At 36.6% G+C, this 23,730-nt stretch overlaps 1 protein-coding gene across 3 annotated transcripts in view; it reads right to left on the reverse strand.

Annotated features, from left to right (window-relative positions):
• The window catches only part of PKN2 (protein kinase N2), a 145,739-nt gene extending 122,337 nt beyond the window's left edge, over positions 1-23,402 (reverse strand). The window contains exon 1 of one of the 3 annotated variants that reach the window (XM_010803303.4): positions 23,001-23,402. In XM_010803303.4, the coding sequence (XP_010801605.1) occupies positions 23,001-23,048 (48 nt within the window). In that variant the 5' untranslated portion in view covers positions 23,049-23,402. The remainder of the gene's footprint in view (positions 1-23,000) is intronic. The other 2 variants (XM_024988972.2, NM_001193242.1) reach the window with 2 other exon arrangements.
• Between the last annotated feature and the right edge of the window lie 328 nt (positions 23,403-23,730).

Consider the following 23,730-nt stretch of genomic DNA (forward strand, 5'->3'; position numbering starts at 1 on the left):
TCCCTGGTCAGGGTGCTAAGATCCCATCTGACTTGCAGCCAAAAAGCAAAAAACATAACATAGAAACACTATTGAAACAAATTCAATAAAGGGGCTTTAAAAATGGCCCACATTAAAAAAAAAAATCTTCAAAAAAAAAAAAAAAGAAAGAGAGCAGTTTTCTGAGCCTGGGAACTGAGGAAAGAGTGTGTAATGGCAAGATCACAACGTGTCAAAAAGAAATTTGGGGGGTGACAGATATTTCATTACGATGATTGCTTTCATGAGTAATAGTTTCATGAGTGTAGAGGTATGCCAAAACTATATCAAATTGTGCAGTTTACTGTATGTCAATTAGATCTCAACAAAGAAAGGTTTTTTTTTTTTAAAGAGAAAGCCTTTTAATTATCTTATTGCCTTATCCTAGACATGGTTATATTTTCCTTTTATTACATTCAAGGTTGTTTATTAAAAACCATATTCTACTCGAGTTAGTATACCTTAGTTCTAGTCTCGATTCCCTTACTTAGTGATGGCATACAAATCACTTAATCTCTCTGGGTCTCATTTTTCTTATCTGTAAAATTAGATTAGGCTAAGTTGATATACTGTAGGCTAAATTGGTATACTGCCCTCTCACTTAATACTTTATAGATCTATAGACTAGACAAGATGCCTCAGCTTTTTATCACACTATGTTGTTCTAAAAATTCCATAGTAAATCAAATCACATCTGTGATGGGGAAAATGTTTATTACAAAATTCAACAGTACACCTCTATAATTGTTTAAAATGTTAAAATATGAACTATACCTGAAAAGAGCATAAATTTAGATTTAGATAGACCTACTGTCAAATTCCAGTTGGGCTAACTTGCTATGTAACATAAACAAGTAATTTTATTTCTCTGTGCCTATACAATACACAACAGCCAAGATATGGAAGCAACTCAAGCATCCATCAATAGATGAATGCATAAAGAAGGTATGGTGTGTATATAAATATATCATGGAACAGATACTAAAGTTTGATCCCTGGGTGAAGTTGAGGAGAAAAAAAATAGGTGAGCGAAATTAAGAAATATAAATTTCAATTGCAAAATAAATGAGTAATCGGTATAAAATGTACAATTTGGGGAATAAAGTCAGTAACTATGTAATATCTTTGTGTGGTAACATATTCTAACTAGACTTATTGTGGTGATTATTTGAAATGTACAGAAATACCAAACCATATGTTGTGTAACAAGAACTACCATATTGCTGTAGGTCAATTATACTTCAAAAACAAGCAAACAAACAAACTTACAGAAAAAGAGATCAGATTTGTGGTTACCACAGGTGGTACCACAGGTGGAGGGAGAAGGAAATGGATTATAACATAAATGAAGACAAGGATATAACAAACAACATGATAAATATGATTAACACTGCTCTGTGTTATATATACATATACACATATACATATACACATATACATATATACATATACATATACTGGTATTAGAGTAAATTCCTAAGCGTTCTCACCAAAAAGAAAAAAAATATTTTTCCTGTTTCTCTTTAAGAAATGAGATGATATATGTTCACCAAACTTACTGTGATAATTATTTCACGGTGTATGTTAAGTCAAATAATTATGCTATATACCTTTTAACTTATATAGTATGACATATCAATTATAGCTCAATAAAACTGGAAGAAAAAACTAAAATATAAAATATACAAACAAAAGCACTGGCTTAGACAGCCCTAGTTTCATATGCCTGTTGAGCTAACTTGCTGTGTAATATCAGCAAGTAATTTTAATTCCCTATGCCTCAGTTTGTCATATGTAAATAAAGAAAATAACACTTCATAGAGTTATTGTGAGGATCAGTGAAATAAAAAGGGTAAGATGTCCAGCAGATGACTGTCACATAACAAGTGTTTAATAAATGGTAATAACAATGATGAAACAGTGCTTTAGGTTATAAAACTATTTGTGTGCTTTAGGTTTTATTGTAATACATGAAAACAATTTCCATTTATTAGCATAAATTAAAATAACTACTACCACTTTAAAAAGTATCTCTCACTATAAATTTTAAAAGGCAAGAGTTTGCTTACTCATCATGAATGAGGAAGGTTAGAGGAGACTACTTACTGAGTGCCCATTAAGTATGGGGCACATAAAGGAGGAATACATGCTCTATTTCATGTAATCTACATAAATAAACCACAGAAGCAGAAGGGGGAAAGGAGTGCTGGAAGGTAGAGTGGAAAGTACTGTTACTTTTACATAAGACAATCAAGGAAATGCTCTCTCACAAGGTATTATTTAAGAGGGTTTTAGAGTATTTTAATTCACAAAACATTTTTCTACACAAAATATCAGTGCATTAGCCAAAGATTTTCCTGTCTAAACTACTTAAGAAGTCCCTTTAAAGTGATATATGAATGAACAGACACATAATACTTCAAACACTATGCTGCAAGTTAAATTCCCCCCCAAAAAGATTCAGCAACTATTAAATAGAAAAAATTTTCAACTGAAACTAGGATATCTCATGAAAACTAAGCATTTGAAAGCTTTCATTTGCTTTCCCCTTAGCTCTCTGAGTTAAAATATCTTTCATCATCCAAGAAAGAAAACGCATAACTGATGAAAAAACTTTAAAAGTGGTGAAATCTGCATATTTCAAGGAAAAGGAATAAATATGATATAAAGTAGAAGGCTTTATTTCTTACAGTAGTGTTAGACTCACAGTGAAACTGAGTGAAAGGTACTAAAGCTATTTTTTTAAAGTTTACATTCTTTACATCTTTTTGGCTGTTCACCTCAAAGAATAAAAAATAGTACAATGCCTTATTTCTTGAGCTATTGACCAAAGTTTAGAACCAGCAAATACATCAAGGCCAACTTCAACTATTAAAGTATCTGCCTGTCAAAATAGGAAAAAAACAAGAAACATAATTTGAGGCAGCCTTCAGAATGAAAAGTTTTCTTTAACTATCCCTGCCTGCATGCATTTGGTTCCCATTATCCCACTCTCCAAGAACATCTTTTCCTCTTAATAAAATTCCACCTATCCCTGGAGCCAGTTTAAACTTCACCTCCTCTCTAAAGTTTATCTTTAAGTGACCACTCCCCTCTCTGAAGTCCTATAGCAACTGCCTGGACAACACGCTTAGAAACTGTGTGACCTCCAGCCATGATTTACATGTGGCTAGTGGCTACCATCGGAGAAGGCAATGGCACCCTACTCCAGCACTCTTGCCTAGAAAATCCCATGGATGGAGGAGCCTGGTGGGCTGCAGTCCATGGGGTCGCGAAAAGTCGGACACGACTGAGCGACTTCACTTTCACTTTTCACTTTCATGAATTGGAGAAGGAAATGACAACCCACTCCAGTGTTCTTGCCTGGAGAATCCCAGGGACGGGAGAGCCTGGTGGGCTGCCATCTATGGGGTCGCACAGAGTCAGACACGACTGAAGCAACTTAGCAGCAGCAGCAGCAGCAGCAGCAGCAGTGGCTACCATATGGAACAATTACCATAAGGATATATGACATTTCTACCATCCCAAGAAGTACTATTGTTCTAAAGGGAAGTAGCCAGGTCCAATGTTTACTTGTATAGCCTATAGTACTTAACATAGTACCTGAATATGGTAGGCACTTCAATATTTAATAAAGACAAATTACTGTACTCGAAGAGAGGGTCCTACAAATGCCTTGTTGAAGTCTTTTAAAAATTTAAACAAATATTTTAAAATTTAGAGCATCTCTCCTCCCAAAAAAGCAATGAGAGAATGGAAAAAAAAAGCATGGAAACAAATGACCACAGTCAAGAAATGATTGCTGCCAGTTGCTTTTACACTTGTCAATTCCATGTTGTGTGTATGTTCTTTACACTCAACTGTTTCACTATTTTGTTACTTGCCTAGACAGTGAAGGCATATTACTTGCGACCTCTGCTCTAAACTCTATGGACATTTAAAAATTATTTTTTATTGAGTAATATAAGAAATAATTTTGATCAGTTTTCTAAACTTATAGTGCACTTAAAATCGCATGGCCAGTTTGACACATAATCCTTTCAACATTACAAGTCCTTAAAATAAACTGTTCTTTTTTTAGAAATGAAAAGTTCTGAATAAAAAATTTTCGTATGCTGTCTAGTTGGCAATGCCTAATGACTGCCTTTCAAGGAGAGTCTCTCAAAAACACATCTTAATAATGCAACTTTTGAAACTAATTTTTTAAAAAGTTTCCTTTGAGGACTACTGAAACTAAGAGGTGCTTATTTTAATTTCACAATAATACCAAAATTCATTTGCTTATACTGATAACAATAGCAGACACACAATAGGCATTCCTATTGACTGAATTAATGAATTCTATCCTTGTCTAGATATGAAAAAAATTGCTTTAAGCACATCAGATAAAAATAAAATGTTAATGTTCAAATAGTGAATTGTGCAATTCTGGTTTTATAACTCTTTCCTGAACTCAATGTATATTATTTGTAGGTGTTTTATGGTATCTACATATACAAGATTTAAAAAATTATCTACTTTCCTCAGCTTCAGCCACTTCTCATTATCATACCAGCTCATTAACTGTAACTATAGGAAGCCAAGTTATTCACAGAAAAACAAAGAGTTTCTGTTTTACAAAGAGCTGGAATGTGAACTGGTATCCTTTCTTAGTCCAATTTCAATAATTAAGCCTAAAAAGATACCTATTCCAAAGTTGCTTATTGTCAATATCACTCCATTCTCTTTCCACTAGATCAGAACAAACACTGCCTAATTTTTTGCTCCTTAATATTAGTTCAAACTAAAAACTGTTTTCAAATTAGTGCAATAACAGTTAAAAGTTTTGATATAAAAAAAGTCATTTGATAGACTTTGAAAAATGAAATTAGATCAATTTCCCATTTACTTCTGAAAAGAAATATATGAACCATTATTCATAAGAAATGAGGAATTTTATTTTTGACTTACAGTCTTTCAAATAATATACTCAGAATTAATAAAATTTTTTAAATTACTATAAAAATGCTAGATTTAAATAAGTTCTCAAGTTCAAGCAATTATTCAGCAATCAAAATAATTTCTAAACATAACCAGTAGGTTAAAAAACTGTTTCATGCATTTAAAAATGTCCTCTGATAAATTTTTAAAAAGTAATCTAAAAAGACAGGTCAACAAACTGGTATTAATGAACACACACAATGCAGAATAATAGAAGGAATGCTAAACACACACACACACACCCTACTTGCCCCCTAGTTTTCTAAAGATGGCATTTGAGACTGTCAGCAAAAAAAGAGAAAAGCTTCATCTAATTTCAATGACAGTAAAAATGCTTAGAATACAGTACAGAATTTCTAGTTAACAATGTTGTATAGCATATTAGAAAGTAGTTAAGAGCAGATCTTATGAAAGTTCTTATAAGAAAAATGTGTAACTATGTGTGATAGTGATGTTAACTGATTTATTATGATAATCATTTAGCAACATATACTGTATCAAATCATTAATGTTGTATACCTAAAACTATTACACTGTTATATAGCAATTATATCTTGATAAAAAACACAATTAAAAATTTTAAACATAAAATTTCTAGGATAAAGCTGTTTTAAGATTTCAACATGAAGAAAAACTGGAAAAATTACTACTAATCATCATATGCTGTCTTCTACACCTGAGACCAACTAAACTCCAACTCTTAAAAGAGAACACAACACATATTGTCCTAAGAGAATGATGGACACAAAACAGCATTTTAAACGCAATCTATTTTTCTGAAAATCTCTGATATATATAAATATATATGACACTTTATACATTTTTAATGTATTAAACTCCTAAGACATTATTTACTTCCCTTGAAAATCAATTTACTTAACATTCATTCAGTACAAAGTACTTTAACACCTCCCCATCAGTGTGAACCAAAACCTCGACTCACTATAAAAAAAAACACAAAAGAACACTATTTTTAAACAGACGTAATTATTTTCTAAGCAAAACGAAAACATTTCTTTATTCAAATACAAATAAAAATATTTCCATAATCCACAAGAGACTTTTCTGTTTTCCTTAATTTAAAAATATTAAAATAGGCCTATGCATTCATTATATAGTACTATTCCACAGAATTTTCTGTGATGATTAAAATGTTCTTTATATCAATGCTTTCCTAAGGCAGTCACTAGCCACATATGGCTACTGAGTACTTAAAATGTAGCTAATGCAACTGAAGAATTAAATTTTAATTTTAATTTATTTGTTTTAATAGCCACATATGACTAGTGGCTACTGTACTGAACAGTTACAGCCTATCAAATGATCACAACTAGGTATAATACCTCAGTGTAATACATATGAAGAGAAAAGCATTAAAGTAAGCAACCCAAGTGTCCGTTAATGGGTGAATAAACAAAATATGGTATATACATACAACAGAATACTATTCACGCTTAAAAAGGAAGGAAATTCATGCTACAACAAAGATGAACCTTGAGGACATTATGTGAAGTGAAATAAGCCAACCACAGAAAGATATACACTGCATAATTCCATTGATATGTCAAATTCATAAAGACAGAAAGTAGAACAGTTTTTGCCAGGACTTGAAGAAAGATGGTAATGAGAAGTTAGTGCTGAATGGTTGCACAATGTCAGTTTTCTAAGGTGAGAAGAGCTCCACAGATGGATGGTGGTGACAGCTGCCCAACACAGTGGATATACTTAATGCCACCGAACTTAAGGCACACAAGAATTATTAAGATGGCAAATGTCATGTACATTTCACCACAATCAAAAAACTTTTTAAAAGCATCATAATCTGACCAAATAAGTACTTCTGATAAAATAGCTAACTGGAAATCTAAAGTCACCAAAAAAGGGAATACCGTGCTTCCTACACATGAAAACATCAGATCTGCTGAGAAAAAGCTATAGTAAGCCCATAAGGAATAAAGGTGTATTAGATTAACCCACTAGAGCCAAGAGCTGAGCATTCTACTTCCTCAGGATGTAGCTGGACAGAGAGTATTGTCTCTTTTAAGAAGGCACAAGGCTAGACAAAGTAAAGTCAAAGCTGAGTTGTAAAGTACTGTCTGTTTTGTTGTTTGGTTTAATTTGGTTTTAGGCCCTGGCAATAGAGCTGGCCTTGGGCGAGTCACATAATGAGCAACAAGAAAAACAAAACAGAAATACATTCAGTTAACTGTACAGTTATTTTTAACTTTCTTAGAAGATAACATGAATTCTATTTTAGTAAAAGGGCATAATAAAAGTACAGCTCTCAGGTTGTAAAGAGCCTAGCAGGGAAAAACTAGGGTAGAGATGAGAATACTACCACTAATGAGAAATTGCTTAAGTGCAAGATAGGAGGATAAAATTAATGTAGATAACAAAAACAAACAGATCATCTTTTTTCTCACACATCTATTTGAATGTATTTAGGCCCAAATGCTCCAATCACTAGAAATATTAAACCATCACAACAAAATATTTTAGGAAAGTTATTAGATGCTTGAGCATCCACTTGAGTGGAAAAGGGTATATAAAATGAAGCTTGTATAAAAATTTTAAAAACTTTTATATTTAAAGCAGTTTGTTACTATATTTGACCCCACAGTCAAAAACTAGAAAAAAGTACAGACTAAACTTTAACATCACTTATAGGAATAAATATATTATTCCTTTAAATGATATAAAACAAACAAGTATTTTTTCAGTGCACTAATGCATCTCATGCACAATGAAACACTTTGCAGGTTGATATTGTGGGTAACATGACTGGCCCATTTTAACATAATTTACATAATATGATTCAACTTCATTAGTAATAGCTTCTTTAAATGATTTTTAAATTTTGTATAAGTTTTAAATCATGATAAACTCTCCAGAAGTTACATACTACTGCTGCCGGCATCACTACACCTCTACAGTATTTTTATATTACAAAAATTCTACAGAGGACTTTGATACTACCATGAATACTAATAGCTAGTTGGAAACTATATATTACCTTTATAGTTCTGTTCTCTTGAAAAAAAAATGACAAGCATTTTAAAAATAGCTCTAATAATGTTAACCATTTTTAGGTATACTAAAGAAAAAATTACAACTTTAAAAGTTAATGAACTAGAATTGTATAGAAGACTAAAATGAAGGGTAGGAATCAGAAGACAACAGTTCATGTTAAAGCAAGCATTGGCTGAGTAAACATGAACACCTGTAAACTGGGTATAATAATCTCTTCTCATGCCTAACTAAAAGGATTAAGAATCAACTGAAATAATACATATAACAGTGCTCAAAAATGCTTCACAAACATAGACTGATATTGCCATTAGTAATATTACTCATATTTTTTCAATGTTTTCCTCTTTATTTTATATGAGAGAACTTTATAACTAATACTAGTTCCATTTCTATGATTACCATTACAGTATAGTCAAATACAGGCTATTCACCATCTGGCCAACTTCAAAGAAAAGGAAAGGAAAGGTCCATTTTTTTAAGATTTAGTTAAGTGCTTTTTTTTTTAGGGATTTGGTAACTAAAATAATTTTACCTTAGATCTGATACTTAAGATTTCTAGTCCTTAAAAGGACAAGCCAAAACTAACTGTAGAATTTTGTACAGTGTTTTATGAGGTTTTAACACAATGAAAACACACACCAGAAAAAAAATTATAGTAAAAAGAACTCTCTTGATGCCGGAGTGCAAAGACAAGGTCTCCAAAGAAATAAAATGAAAAGTCAATTATGCTATCAAATAAGCAACAGACAATTGGACATTTACTATAACTTACACATCAAAGCTCAAGTATATTCAATTAGAGTTGATATAACTTATTAAAATTCAGAAGTCTATTGCCACAAGTCTGTTTTTTCAATGCTGAAATGTACAGGACCATTTTGGAATTTGAACTACATAATCTTAGTTCAAATTTATAAAAAGTCCTCTGGGAAAGGACAAGAATCTGAACTTAAACTGCTTCATGAAATCTCTGAACTGTTTTACTGCTCAATATTTACAATGCATATTTTTTGCATGACAAAGAAACAGATTCTCAAATGAAAGCTTAATCTTAGAAGTTCATCATTTATCTATGATTTCTTTTATTATTCTTACACACCATACTTCAGCATACTGATACTTTAAATTAAGACAATCATGGAAACACATACACCTTTTAGACAGCTATCCACATTATATTCTACATGAAGCAAAAGAGGGAAGAAAAGGGAAAACAACCTATGAAGTATGATCAGTTCTCTAGAGCTTTTATGCCCAACTTCGGTCAGCCTGTCAACCACAAAACTTAAATATTTAAAGAAAAATGAAGTAATCCTAAAATATAAACTTCCAAGGGAAAGATTACTATATACCAGGAACTTTATGTAAATCATTCAAAAAAACACATCAGGGAAATGCACCTCAAAACCACAATGAGATATTACTTAACATCTGTCAGAATGGCTGGCAACAAAAACAACACAAATAACAAAAATACTATATAATATCCCCTATTGCAGAATCTAAAGAAAAAAGATACAAATGAACTTATTTGCCAAACAGAAACAGACTCACAGACTTAGAGAAGGAAATTATAGTTAACAGAGGTGAGGGGTGGGGGTAGGGAGAACTATGCATAGTTTGGGAGTTTCCGATTGACATGTATATGCTGCTGCTGCTGCTGCTGCTAAGTCGCTTCAGTCGTGTCCGACTCTGTGCGACCCCATAGACAGCAGCCCGTTAGGCTCCTCTGTCCCTGGGATTCTCCAGGCAAGAATACTGGAGTGGGTTGCCATTTCCTTCTCCAACTGACATGTATATACACTGCTGTTATTTAAAATGGATAACCAGCAAGGACCTGCTTGCTGTATAGTACAGGAACTCCCCTCAACATTATGTAACAACCTAACTGGGAAAACAATGTGAAAAGAATAAATACATGTATTATATAACTGAATCACTTTGCTGTACACCTGAAACTAACACAACATTGTTAATCGACTATGCTTCAAGATGAAATAAAAAGTTAAAATAAGCAAACGTTGGTGAGGATATGGAGAAAAGAGGACCCTCCTAAACTCTTGGTAAGAATGTAAATTGATACAGCCACTGCAGAAAACAGTTTTCTCAAAAAAACTAAAAATAGAACTACACGGGACCCAGTAATTCTACTCCTGTATATCCAAAAAAACCACAAAAGATTCAAAAAGATACATGAATCCCAATGTTCACAGCAGCATTATTTATATTTGCCAAGATATGGAAGCTATCTAAGCGTCTAAGTGTCCACCCACAGATGAATGGATAAAAGAAATTGTGGTACGTGCACGTGTTACACACACACACACACACACACACACACACACAGGAATACTACTCAGCCATAAAAAAGAATGAAATTTTATCATCTGTAGCAACATGGATAGACTTGAAGGGTGTTATGCTAAGTGAAATAAGCCAGACACTGTATGGTGTCATTTACGTGTAGAATCTAAAAAATGTAACAAACTAGTGAAAATAACAAAAAAGAAGCAGACTCTGATAGAACAAACTAGTGGTTACCAGTAGGGAGAAGGGTGGAGGTAGGGGCAATACAGTAGTAGGGGATTAAGAGGTACAAAAAGGATACAGTGTACAATACAGGGAATACAGTCAATATTTTACAATAAAAAGCTATGGTTTTTCCAGTAGTCATATATGGATGTGAGAGGTGGACTACAAAGAAAGCTGAGTGCTAAAGAATTGATACTTTTGAACTGTGGTGCTGAAGAAGACTCTTGAGAGTCCCTTGGACTGCAAGGAGATCAAACCAGTCTATCCTAAAGAAAACCAGTCCTGAATATTCATTGAAAGGACTGATGCTGAAGCTGAAACTAAAATACTTTGGCCACCTGATTCGAAGAACTGACTCCTTGGAAAAAGATCCTGATGCTGGGAAATACTGAAGGCAGGAGGAGAAGGGGATGACAGAGGATGAGCTGGTTAGATGGTATCACCGACTCGATGGACATGAGTTTGAACAAGCTCCAGGAGTTGGTGATGGACAGGGAATCTTGGCGTGCTGCAGTCCATGGGGTTGCTAAGAGTCGGACACGATTGAGCGACTGAACTGAACTGATAAATGGAGCATAACCTTTAAAAATTGTGAATCACTATACTGTACACTGTAACTTACATACTGGGTTCCCCAGGTGGCTCACTGGTAAAGAATTTGTCTGCCAAGCAGGAGACATGGGTTCCATCCCCAGGTTGGGAAGATCCCCTAGAGAAGGACATGGCAACCCACTCCAGTATTCTTGCTTGGGAAATCCCATGGACAGAGGAGCCTGCTTCCTCTGTCCTATGGAAATTCTGAATTCCTCAAGAATTTAGGATTACTACGTAATCCCATGGTAATTTAGGATCCCTAAAGTACTATGTACATGCTCAAAGGCTCAGTCATGTTCAACTCTTATGTGACCCCAAGGACTATAGCCTGCCAGCCTCCTCTGTCCAGAGGATCTTCCTGAACCAGGAATTGAACCTGTGGCTCCTGTGACTCCTACTTTGGCAGGTGAATTGTTTACTACTGAGCTACCTGCTAAGTCACTTCAGTTGTGTCCAACTCTGTGCGATCCCATAGACGGCAGCCCACCAGGCTCCCCCGTCCCTGGGATTCTCCAGGCAAGAACACTAGAGTGGGTTGCCATTTCCTTCTCCAATGCATGAAAGTGAAAAGTGAAAGTGAAGTTGATCAGTCATGTCTCACTCTTAGCGACCCCATGGACTGCAGCCTACCAGGCTCCTCCATCCATGGGATTTTCCAGGCAAGAGTACTGGAGTGGGGTGCCACTGCCTTCTCCGACTGAGCCACTTGGGAAGACCAAATTACTACAACTGAAGGTAATAAACTTAAAGTCATATACTGATCAACTGGCTCCACCTAAAGAAAAACAACATAATGCAGTTCTATTCCCTCATAAATACCACAGCAAAAATAGAAGAAAAAAAACCAGTTTAAAGTAATACACTTAAAATTTGGGGACTTTTAGGCAAAAGACTGATATTTATTCAACCTGCCTGCTAAGTCGCTTTAGTTGTGTCCAACTCTGTGACCCCGTGGATGGCAGCCCATGAGGCTCCCTCGTCCCTGGGATTCTCCAGGCAAGAACACTGGAGTGAGTTGCCATTTCCTTCTCCAATGCATGAAAGTGAAAAGTGAAAGTGAAGTCGCTCAGTCGTGTCCGACTCTTAGCGACCCCATGGACTGCAGCCTACCAGGCTCCTCCGTCCATGGGATTTTCCAGGCAAGAGTACTGGAGTGGGGTGCCATTGCCTTCTCAAACTTTAATAAATAGCTACTGTGTACAAGTTGCTCTGCTCAGGACAAAACAGTAAAGATGAAGACAGCATATATAGTTCTTTTCATCAAAGATTTTAAGCATTCAACACAGGAGAGAAGATGAGGTAGGATACAAACAACTACAGTGGAATACAATGTATGGTAAAAGTCATGAGATAGAAAATAGCCTACTTAAGTTTTGAGGAGACATTATTCATGACTAGGGGAATATAAGGGAAAAAAATTAAAAAGCTGATTTAAACTATGTCCTAAAGAAGCATTCCAGTTGATAAAATGTAACAATATAGACAGAATATAGGTGAGAAAAAATCGCTAATCACAGTATCCCTAAAAATCAGGTTGTCTGCATGAAAAGAGTTAAGAATTAAAAGGTATTTTGAGGCCACAACAATGACAGCTTTCAGTGCTGAGCTAAGAAATTAGGACTATATCTCACAAGCAGTCAGGAGTCCCTGGAAGCTGCAGACAACTTCTCAATCTAGCAGTTGTACACAGTCTAAACAAAAACAGAATGAGACTGAAAAGGTAGAGGTGGAATATTGCAATCCAATCCAAATGATAATCAGAGTCCAAACTTACATAGTGGCAAAGTGATGAATGAATTCACTTTACATAAGTAGAAGAATCAACCGAATAGGCTGAGACAGCAGTCAAGTAAAAGTGACCAGTAGATTTTTTTAGTTTGGTCAACCAGGGAAAGAATGATCACCTTTAGGGATACAGAGAAGTCAGATGTAGTAACTGGTCACAGAATTAGTCATAGACATCATTTATTATGCATTTGTTTATGCAAGCATATATTAACTATAAGCCATATGTCAGGTGCTAGGGACAGAAAATCCAGTAAGATTTAATTCTTGTCCTGAAACTGATACACATATAATTTAACAATTGGATACACATCCAGTTTAACAACTGGATGAGTATTGACACATACTTGCCATATTGGATAATATATTCAGTTACAAGAGTTGCAAAATAGGAAGCAGGCTAATTTGCCAGTGGATCAAAATGCTACATGATCAATCAGTAAATTCACTTATTTATCAAAAAGGTACCTTAAGTTATAAAGTTTTCTTGATTATATGATATACATATATTTATATATTCAACAAATGCATTTTTCTTAGTGGAATTTTAAGGAGTGCTCAATTTGTCAAAAAGTTTTTCAGGCAGACCATCAATAAATTTATCTAAAATAAAGATTAATTTTTTCATCAAAAGATACCACAGAAATGATAAGAACTGTATTTAGTATTCTAGATCTGTAAATACCAATAAATCCTGCAAGAGAAGACTATTTTCTATTTATATTCAATATTAAATCTGATCAACTACAGCACTTTATTGACAAGCTATGCATATAACTGAATAACCAATTCAGGAAAATGTAAATCAAGACCTAAATCAAGACCATAATAAGATCGCATTTTTCACTTTCCTCATCTGCAAAACATTAAGACAATACCAAATGTCAGAGAAGATGGATAAGCAAAGGATCTTTTATCTATTATATGCTGACATGAATATAAATTGGCACCACCACACTGGAAGCTGGGCATTACCATGTGAAGTAACAATTCTACATGCTGCTGCTGCTGCTGCTAAGTCACTTCAGTCGTGTCCAACTCTGTGCGACCCCATAGACGGCAGCCCACCAGGCTCCCCCGTCCCTGGGATTCTCCAGACAAGAACACTGGAGTGGGTTGCCATTTCCTTCTCCAATGCGTGAAAGTGAAAAGTGGAAGTGAAGTCGCACAGTCGTGTACGACTCTTCGAGACTCCATGGACTTCAGCCTACCAGGCTCCTCCGTCCATGGGATTTTCCAAGCAAGAGTACTGGAGTGGGATGCCATTGCCTTCTCTGACAATTTCTACATGTTGGTGTATAATTAATAGAAATTCATATATATGCAAGAAGAAAATATGCACAGAACATTCATCATTGTTCACAATTACAAAAACCATAAAATAAACACCCAATAAGGAAAAATCAGTGGATAACTATCCAAATATCCCATAAGGGGAGAGCTGAATATTTTACTCATTGAAATGTTACACAGCAAATACAATATGGTTAAATCAGCAATATAAGTGAAAAATCAAGTTTGGAGAGACCATAAACAACTCAATAAGAGATACAACTTTTAGCCTTCAGAATGGGAGAAAATAATAGCAAATGAAGCAACTGACAAACAACTAATCTCAAAAATATACAAGCAACTCCTCCAGCTCAATTCCAGAAAAATAAATGACCCAATCAAAAAATGGGCCAAAGAACTAAATAGACATTTCTCCAAAGAAGACATACAGATGGCTAACAAACACATGAAAAGATGTTCAACATCACTCATTATCAGAGAAATGCAAATCAAGACCACTATGAGGTACCATTTCACACCAGTCAGAATGGCTGTGATCCAAAAGTCTACAAATAATAAATGTTGGAGAGGGTATGGAGGAAAGGGAACCCTCTTACACTGTTGGTGGGAATGCAGACTAGTACAGCCACTATGGAGAACAGTGTGGAGATTCCTTAAAAAACTGGAAATAGAACTGCCTTATGATCCAGCAATCCCACTGCTGGGCATACATACTGAGGAAACCAGAAGGGAAAGAGACACGTGTACCCCAATGTTCATCGCAGCACTGTTTATAATAGCCAGGACATGGAAGCAACCTAGATGTCCATCAGCAGATGAATGGATAAGAAAGCTGTGGTACATATACACAATGGAGTATTACTCAGCCATTAAAAAGAATACATTTGAATCAGTTCTAATGAGGTGGATGAAACTGGAGCCTATCATACAGAGTGAAGTAAGCCAGAAGGAAAAACACCAATACAGTATACTAATGCATATATATGGAATTCAGAAAGATGATAACAATAACCCTGTGTACGAGACAGCAAAAGTGACGCTGATGTATGGAACAGTCTTATGGACTCTGTGGGAGAGGGAGAGGGTGGGAAGATTTGGGAGAATGGCATTGAAACATGTAAAATATCATGTATGAAACGAGATGCCAGTCCAGGTTCGATGCACGATACTGGATCCTTGGGGCTGGTGCACTGGGACGACCCAGAGGGATGGTATGGGGAGGGAGGAGGGAGGAGGGTTCAGGATGGGGAGCACATGTATACCTATGGCGGATTCATTTTGATATTTGGCAAAACTAATTATGTAAAGTTTAAAAATAAAATAAAATTAAAAAAAAAAAAAAGAGGTACAACTTTTAGAATTATATGTCCAAGAAAACTGAATTCAAAGAAAGAGAATGAACACAGAACTCAACATGATGGTTACTCTGGATGACAAGAAAGTGGAGGTAGGGGAATGGAATAAAGAAAAGCCATGTGTAGGTTAAGATCCTAGCTTTGTGGGGGAGTTAGGGAGTGTGTAGTGATTCCTGGGTGTTTATTACAATATATATAGATGGATAATGATTAATCCAAACCAGTGTACCTAAGGTTTAATAAAAAGAAAAATAAAATCTGAAAATTTAATGAAATTTGTTCAATGAAAATTCTGAAACAGACAAAAGAAGCACCTCCTTAGAGAATTACTTCACAAATAACTATAGCAAAGGGAAAACAATATGATTAATTGTAAAATACATAATTTCAGCACACATATTAGGTTATAAGTATATTTTCTGCAATCTAAAATAAATTCTTAATTCTATAATAACAACATTCCAATAAATTAAGATGTCTGTAAGCCAGAGCAGTAAAGCTTCAACCAATTATAAAAACTAAACATTGCCATTTCCTAAAATAGACAAATTCTTATAATAATGGTATATATTATGTAATTCTTATCTATCAGTTCATCTCTATAACATGACATCAACATTTAGATGTTGATGTCTAAATGATGTTACCTTCAGATGTTACCTTCGGATCTAAGGTATTTATTATCATCATCAAATACACTCCTCAGGCTTTCCTGTTCTTCATTTTTAACAGATAATAGTTATGTATATACTGTTAGAAAACTTTAAGGTTTCTGAGATTGTGAAAAACTAAATGTGACGAGATAGCTTCAAGTAAGATTTCATTAGATTAAAATTAAGGGAATCTAGACATGTATCAAAATAAATGTTCTCTATTTCTGCTTTTCTAAGACATTAGAAGCTTACTTTTCCATTAGTATATTTTTTTCCAGTCAAGATTTTACATATCTTTTTAAAGCTTTTAACTAGTTTTAACTTTCTTTGTTGCCAAGTTTGAACTCTGCTGTATATAACCATATTAAATGTCACATGATTTTGTCATACTCTAGAGTAAGATGGGTATCTGAAAAACAGTAGACACTTGACAATTGTTTAACATAGAACACAATACTAGAAAATGACACAAAATTAACTACTCTATTCACACATCATATATGCGTCTGGAAGTAACATTATTTTAAGTGATATTCATCTCTACAAACTACCACTCCACTCTTCCCATTTGTTTAAAAATAGACACAGAGGAACTACATGATAAGAGACATGAAAATTTACTGTTGCCAAATTTAAAAATCAGAAAGGAGAGCCCAAGGAATCAGATGCAAAGCCCTGGGGCCAACAGAAAACACCTGGAAAAGGCCCTTCAGTTCAGTTCAGTTCAGTCGCTCAGTCTTGTCTGACTCTTTGCGACCCCATGAATTGCAGCATGCCAGGCAACGGCACCCCACTCCAGTACTCTTGCCTGGAAAATCCCATGGATGGAGGAGCCTGGTAGGCTGCAGTCCATGGGGTCGCTAAGAGTCGGACACGACTGAGCGACTTCACTTTCACTTTTCACTTTCATGCATTGGAGAAGGAAATGGCAACGCACTCCAGTGTTCTTGTCTGGAGAATCCCAGGGACAGGGGAGCCTGGTGGGCTGCCGTCTATGGGGTCGCACAGAGTCGGACACGACTGACACGACTTAGCAGCAGTAGCAGCAGCAGGCCTCCCTGTCCATACCTTTCCTACTCAACACTGGTAACAGGACTTCCCTGGTGACTCTGTGGATAAGAATCCATCTGCCAATGAAGGGGATGTGGGTTGGATCCCTAGTCTGTGAAGATCCCACATGGTGTGGAGCGACTAAGCCCATGCACCACAACTACTGAGCCCACGTGCTACAACTACTGAAGCCTGTGCACCTGGAGTCTGTGCTCCACACACCACAACGCCTCCACTGGCGGCAACTAGAGAAAGCTCTTGCAAAGCAATGAAGACCCAGCGCAGCCAAAAACAAATAGATAAAAACTTAAAATAATTTTAAAATATATATTGATCATTTGTGAATAGTAGGAGCTGTAAGGAGACTAGAACTAATCTCTCTTGTACTAATTAGAGACAATAAGAAAACATGACCATTTTAGAGCTATCATTTTATAATACTAGTTTCAGCACAAAGACTTACTCAAAATCAAAATATTTTGAGACAAAAACAGTCAATAAAACTAGTTAGATCCATTTATCAAGAACTAGTGGCAACTTTTAACTTATAGTTATTTCTGTCTTAAAACTCTATGAACCTCATTTCTCTGTAAATTTCTAGTAAGTAATATAGGATATCGGAGAAGGCAATGGCACCCCACTCCAGTACTCTTGCTTGGAACATCCCATGGACAGAGGAGCCTGGTAGGCTGCAGTCTATGGGGTCCCTAAGAGTGAGACACAACTGAGCGACTTCACTTTCACTTTTCACTTTCATGAATTGGAAAAGGAAATGGCAACCCACTCCAGTGTTCTTGCCTGGAGAATCCCAGGGACAGGGGAGCCTGGTGGGCTGCCGTCTCTGGGGTTGCACACGGTCAGACACAACTGAAGCAACTTAGCAGCAGCAGTAGCAGCAGCAATATAGGATATAGAAGGAAGAAAAAATAACAAATCAGTATGTTGTATACCTTAAAATTACACATTGTATGTCAAATATCTCTCCCTCTTTTTTTTTTAATAAAAGCGAAGAAAAAGAGGAAATGAACTCAAATGCCCTGGGACTCATACGTTCGGAAAGTTTGTCAGTTAACTGACTGATAGAACTATGAGACTATGAACACATTTTATTTTCTTTGTGCTTTTCTGCATTTTCCTGATTTTCTAGAATAAACCTGTATTACATCCAGTTCAGTTCAGTCGTTCAGTCTTGTCCGACTCTTTGCAACCCCATGAATCGCAGCACGCTAGGCCTCCCTGTCCATCAACCAACTCCCGGAGTTCACTCAGACTCACATCCACCGAGTCAGTGATGCCATCCAGTCATTGATAACTTGAAAAAAGCTGTGAAACTTGTCTTACCCATGTGCCTACATTCTCATACTACATTCCTGCAACTCACACTGACGTCTTAATCCTCACAACACAGACACTGTCTACTTTTCAGTATCACTGCAAAATAGATGTCACCTCCTAACTTCCCATCAAATGGGTAAAATTCCCTGGTAGCTCAGACGGTAAAGCACCTGCCTACAATGCGGGAGACCCGGGTTCGATCCCTGGGTGGGAAGATCCCCTGGAGAAGTAAATGGCACCCCACTCCAGTATTCTTGCCTGGAAAATCCCATTGACTGAGGAGCCTGGTAGGCTACAGTCCATGGGGTCGCAGAGAGTCAGACACAACTGAGCGACTTCACTTCACTTCACATGTAGATTTAACATAACTAGTGCAGAAATCCTTTTGAACTTTTAAAGGGAATATTCTGGGGACAAGGGATTAGCTATGTAAACTAAAGAAAACTAAGTAATCATAAACAACTTCTAACAGTCAAGACATCCTAGGTGACAAACTGAACCTTTGAATCAATGTACTGAGTACTTACTCAGTGTTAAATGCATAGCCTGGTTACATAGCTTAAATTTTTAAAGCAAAGTTTATCTTATGGATAGTCTACAGAGAACTATGAAATCTTTTGGAAAGTTTTGAGCAAACATTTAACAACTTTCATCAGAAACAGTAATGGTTAAATGAAGAAAACCTGAAAAAAAGGTTATTTGTACTGTTATTCTTTATAGAATGCTACACCTTATTTGCAGTAATAAAGTACTGTTAAATGACCTAACTAAATGTGGAAATCACTTTTCCTTGTTATAGAGGAACCTAATAAAGAGAAGTTTAAATTAAAGTTAGCTTTGTTTAACTATATTCTGGGCCAATTTTTAGAAAGTTCACATATTTACAACATCAGAATACAAAACATTTATTTATGGGTCCACATATTACAAATGGTATAGTGGGAAAGATATAAATCCAAACTCAAACTCAAGACTTACAGTGTGAACATGAATGACTTACTATTTCTGAACTTAAGTTTCCTGATCTGTAAAATGGAAATAACAACATTAACTTTACTGGATGGTTTTCAAGATTATATAAAGTACACAGGGTACCAAGTACATTGTTTGACATAGTGCAGATAATCAAGAAATGTTTTTGTACTTTCCTGTAGAAAGTGAAAGCCATATCCTGTCATCTTTATGCCCTCTGATATACCTTTGGTAGCTACTCAATAAATGTTTCTTGAAATAAATCCCTGTAATTTAAGACTAATTAACTCAACCTTCCACTTAAGCAAGTCACCTCTACCTAAACAAATTCTGCTGAGAAGGGAACTTAAGATTCCCAACACTTTATTAACCATTCTGATGAAGACGAATTTCCAATAATCAACCAGGTAATTTTATTAGTATGCTACTCAATATTTGAGTCTGCACTCTACAAAATTACTGTCATAGCCAACATTTTCATTTTGAGATTCTTTATATAGTTTTCATTCAGTTTTTGTGGTATTAAACTTTAATTTCTTTGGCTTTACAAAAGTATCTCACTAATTTTCCCACTACACTTCAAATAAAAAACAAGAGAACAGGACATAGTTAATTATAAGAGATAATTAGAAATTACCAACCAAGTTTATATTTTTTAACAGCCTATTTTTGTTTTTACCACAGCATATATTCTTCCTTACACATTAAAGCCTCCAGCCATCAAAGTTTGTGTATACTTTACTAATGATTCCTTGCTGAATAAGCCTCCTAAATGACTAACAAGAATGAGGAACATTACATTATACAAAAATATTACAGTAATTAATAAGACTGGTTTCAGGTTTTCTTTGTCTTTTCATAACCAAAAGTTATTGGTTTCATCTCAAGTAGTAAAGTATTTCAAATTCCGTAATATAATTTGAAAAATAAATTTTTAAAAGTTGGATATACAATATTTCTAAATAAATATCAATTTCATTAAAAGAGGCTGTAACATGTAACTTTCAGTGAGATAAGGGAAAGTAACAGTTTTCAACTAAACAATTTAAAATTTTGCTATACAAATTACTATTTAAATACTTAAAATCTTTACAGCAGAAAAGCATTAAGAACCTCACATTAAACAACTTTTCAATTTAAATAAATTCAAACAACTTAGACGGTTTTTAAAAATTGGTTCTCCAAACAAGTTTGATAAATACTTGGTTACTATATTCTAGTTTCATAACCCAATGAAATAATAGAATGTCTGAACAGATGCATAATACTTGTGAAGCAAATTTTATCATGGTTTATTTGAGTGCTGATATAAATACTATTCTCAATTATTTTAATAAACATGATAAAGTTCAAATGCAATAACCTTTATTAGAACTAAGAGTCAAGTATACCAAGAAAAATGCCCTGGATATACATGACAGCCTATCAGTAACACTTAATAAAAACTATGCTTTTTCTGGAGGGAGTTATATTTTAGTTTATTTAAAAGTTTAGCTTTAGATTGGATGTTCCCCTAGTTTGGTCCCATTTTTAAAATACTCATGTTTAAATATTTCTATTTATTTAACATGCTTCCTTGTTACTGTAAAAACCGGTCTTATCAAAAGTTCCTAAATCTTATATTTTAATACAGATGAAAATATATTTTCACATTCAGTGCTAAAGTAAGAATCTTTTATGTCAACTCTCTATAAATACAAATAAGGATACCAAATACTTTATGATTCTGAAGCCACTCTACTCAAAGAAAATTCTCTTGTCATTTCCAAGGTTTTTTTCAGTCATTAGTATGCTTTTCATATTTCAAGGCTAGATAATGGAAAGCGTTTCCAATGTGCCTCAAATTTCACTTCAAAAGCTCATGTAAAGTAATAAAACAAATTCCATTCATTTAGCAAACTGGTATGTTGTAAGACCTCCTTAGAAAAAGCTAAGAGTAATTAGAACACTATACAGCAACATGTTCAGTAATATGAAATTCAGCTGTGCGTTTCTAAAGGATTCCAAATTCACAAACGTGCATTGATACACCTTACTGAAATTTCTATTTTTTATGGAGGAAATATCAAGTATTACAACAGTGCCGTCAAGCTTACATCTAAATGCACAATAAACCAACTAATACAGGATTTTACCGAAAAATATATTTAAACAGCAAAAAATGTAGAAGCAACTGAATTTTGAAATCAAGAATCAATCCTTCAGGGTGCCTAGATTAAGCCTTCTCAAAAAAATTAACTGCCCAGCACATACACAAAACATCAATGTAAGTGGGCTATTTTTTTCTTCTCTTAATTTCCATCTCAATCTTCAAGTAGCTAGAAAACGACTATATTTAAACAAACCAAAATAAGTTTAAGTCAGAGAACAAGCATGAAACTTTAATCCAGATGTAAACATCTCTGGTACACTCCAAAGTAAAAAAATAAACTCTACAAGGTAGCGCACATCATAGAGATCTAAAAACAAAAATCATGCCTACATCATCAAATATTTAGCTGGAAAATGGAAAGAATAATATTGCTACTTAACGTGGACTTAACTAATTAAGCTATCTATTTTGTTCTCGTCTTCTGCAAGCATGTGGTGCCCAACATTTTCCCTGAGTCGACTGCTTTGCCCTTTGTAAACAACTTCTGTAGCTCTTTTTCTGGTATTCAAACAGGAGGGAAAATGAAAGCCTGAAAAGCATCAGCATCTGGGCTTCCCGATCTGAGCAGGGGAGTAGTTGAGAAGGGGACCTGTATCTATTCGTTTAACAACAACAAAAAAAAGAGTAGCCCGCAAGATAAAAGAAAAAAAAAATCTAGTCACCTGAAGAGGGCTGGTGAAGTGAAGCAAGCATTTGGTGAGATACTTCCCCCCCTCCCTTTTTTTTTTTTTTTTTCCCCTTAAAAAAAGAAAGAAAAAAAAACTTGTCTGGGGGCTGGAAGTTATGGGGGCGCTCTTTGTGCGGAGTCGGAGGGGAAGGGGAGGGACGAGAAAACAGCTTGGGAGTCATTCAAAGGAGTTTAAGGAGCGGTGTTCTAGGGAAAGGCGGGGCGGGGCCCCGCCAAGAGGAGGGAGGGGGCGCCAGGGGTGTCCGCGGGCGGCTCTGACACTAAGAAGGGGGCAGCGGGCTGGCCGCCCCCGCACCGAGTGAGAGCGGAATTCGGCCGCAAGATGGGGTCCCTCTGGTGGGTAGAGTCAAATTAAAGCGGTGGCAGGCCAGGGCTCCAGCGGGGCCAGAGGCTCTGGCTTCAGAAGGAAGCGGCTCCCGAGTGACATCCCAGAGTTTCCGCACTTAGCGGGCTAGGGGCGCGGCGGCCACACGGCTCCCCACGGCCCCCTACCCGGAGCCAGACCCTCCCCCTCCCTCCCTCTCTCCTCCGCCACCGCCTCGCGCCCGGGCCGCGGCCCTTACCTGCAGTTCGGTGAGCAGAATTTCCCCCCGTTCGGGATTGGACGCCATTGCGATCCGCTCTGAACTCCGCACCTGGACGCAGCCGCTGCCGGCGAAGGGAGAAGGCGGGACGGGATCCGGGGTGGGGGGTGAGGAGTGGGGAGAGAAAGAAAAAACCTAGGGATTCATGGAGGCGCAGCCCCCGCTGGAGGCGCGGCTTAGGTTCATGGAGAGCGGCGGGGAGCGAGGGTACTAGTAGCGGGCTCCCCCTCGCCGCCCGCCGCCGCCGCCGCTCGCCCGCCCGTCTGCGCCGGACTCCCTTGCTCAGTCGCTGCCTCTGGGCGACACCAGGAGCCGCCTTAAGCCTCTCGGTGCAGGGCGGTGCGGCCGCGGCGGCAGCTCCTCCTGTCGCACCATTTGGCTGTCACCTCGTCGCAAAAGCGGCCTCACTTGGCGGCAGGCAGGTCACGTGACGGCCACGGCCACCGCCTCCCGCCGGGCTGGGAAGGTGGGGCGTAGGGACCCCAAGGGCGGGATGTCTTTCGACACGACTCCGCGGCGGGGACTGCCATTGGACCCCGTCGGGGTGAAAAGGAGGGGAAGGGCTTGGGCTCGCGTCTCCTGGGAGGCGGGAAATGGAAGAAGAAAACACACGCCCGCTTTCCTGCTGCGTTTAACGGCCCTGCCGAGAACGCTGGAAGTCGGGAGCCTACTCCTTTTCTTTTCGCCAGGCCCCTTTCTCTTTTCTAGC

Source organism: Bos taurus, chromosome 3 (assembly GCF_002263795.3).
Source record: "Bos taurus isolate L1 Dominette 01449 registration number 42190680 breed Hereford chromosome 3, ARS-UCD2.0, whole genome shotgun sequence".
Taxonomy (NCBI): Eukaryota; Metazoa; Chordata; class Mammalia; order Artiodactyla; family Bovidae; genus Bos; species Bos taurus.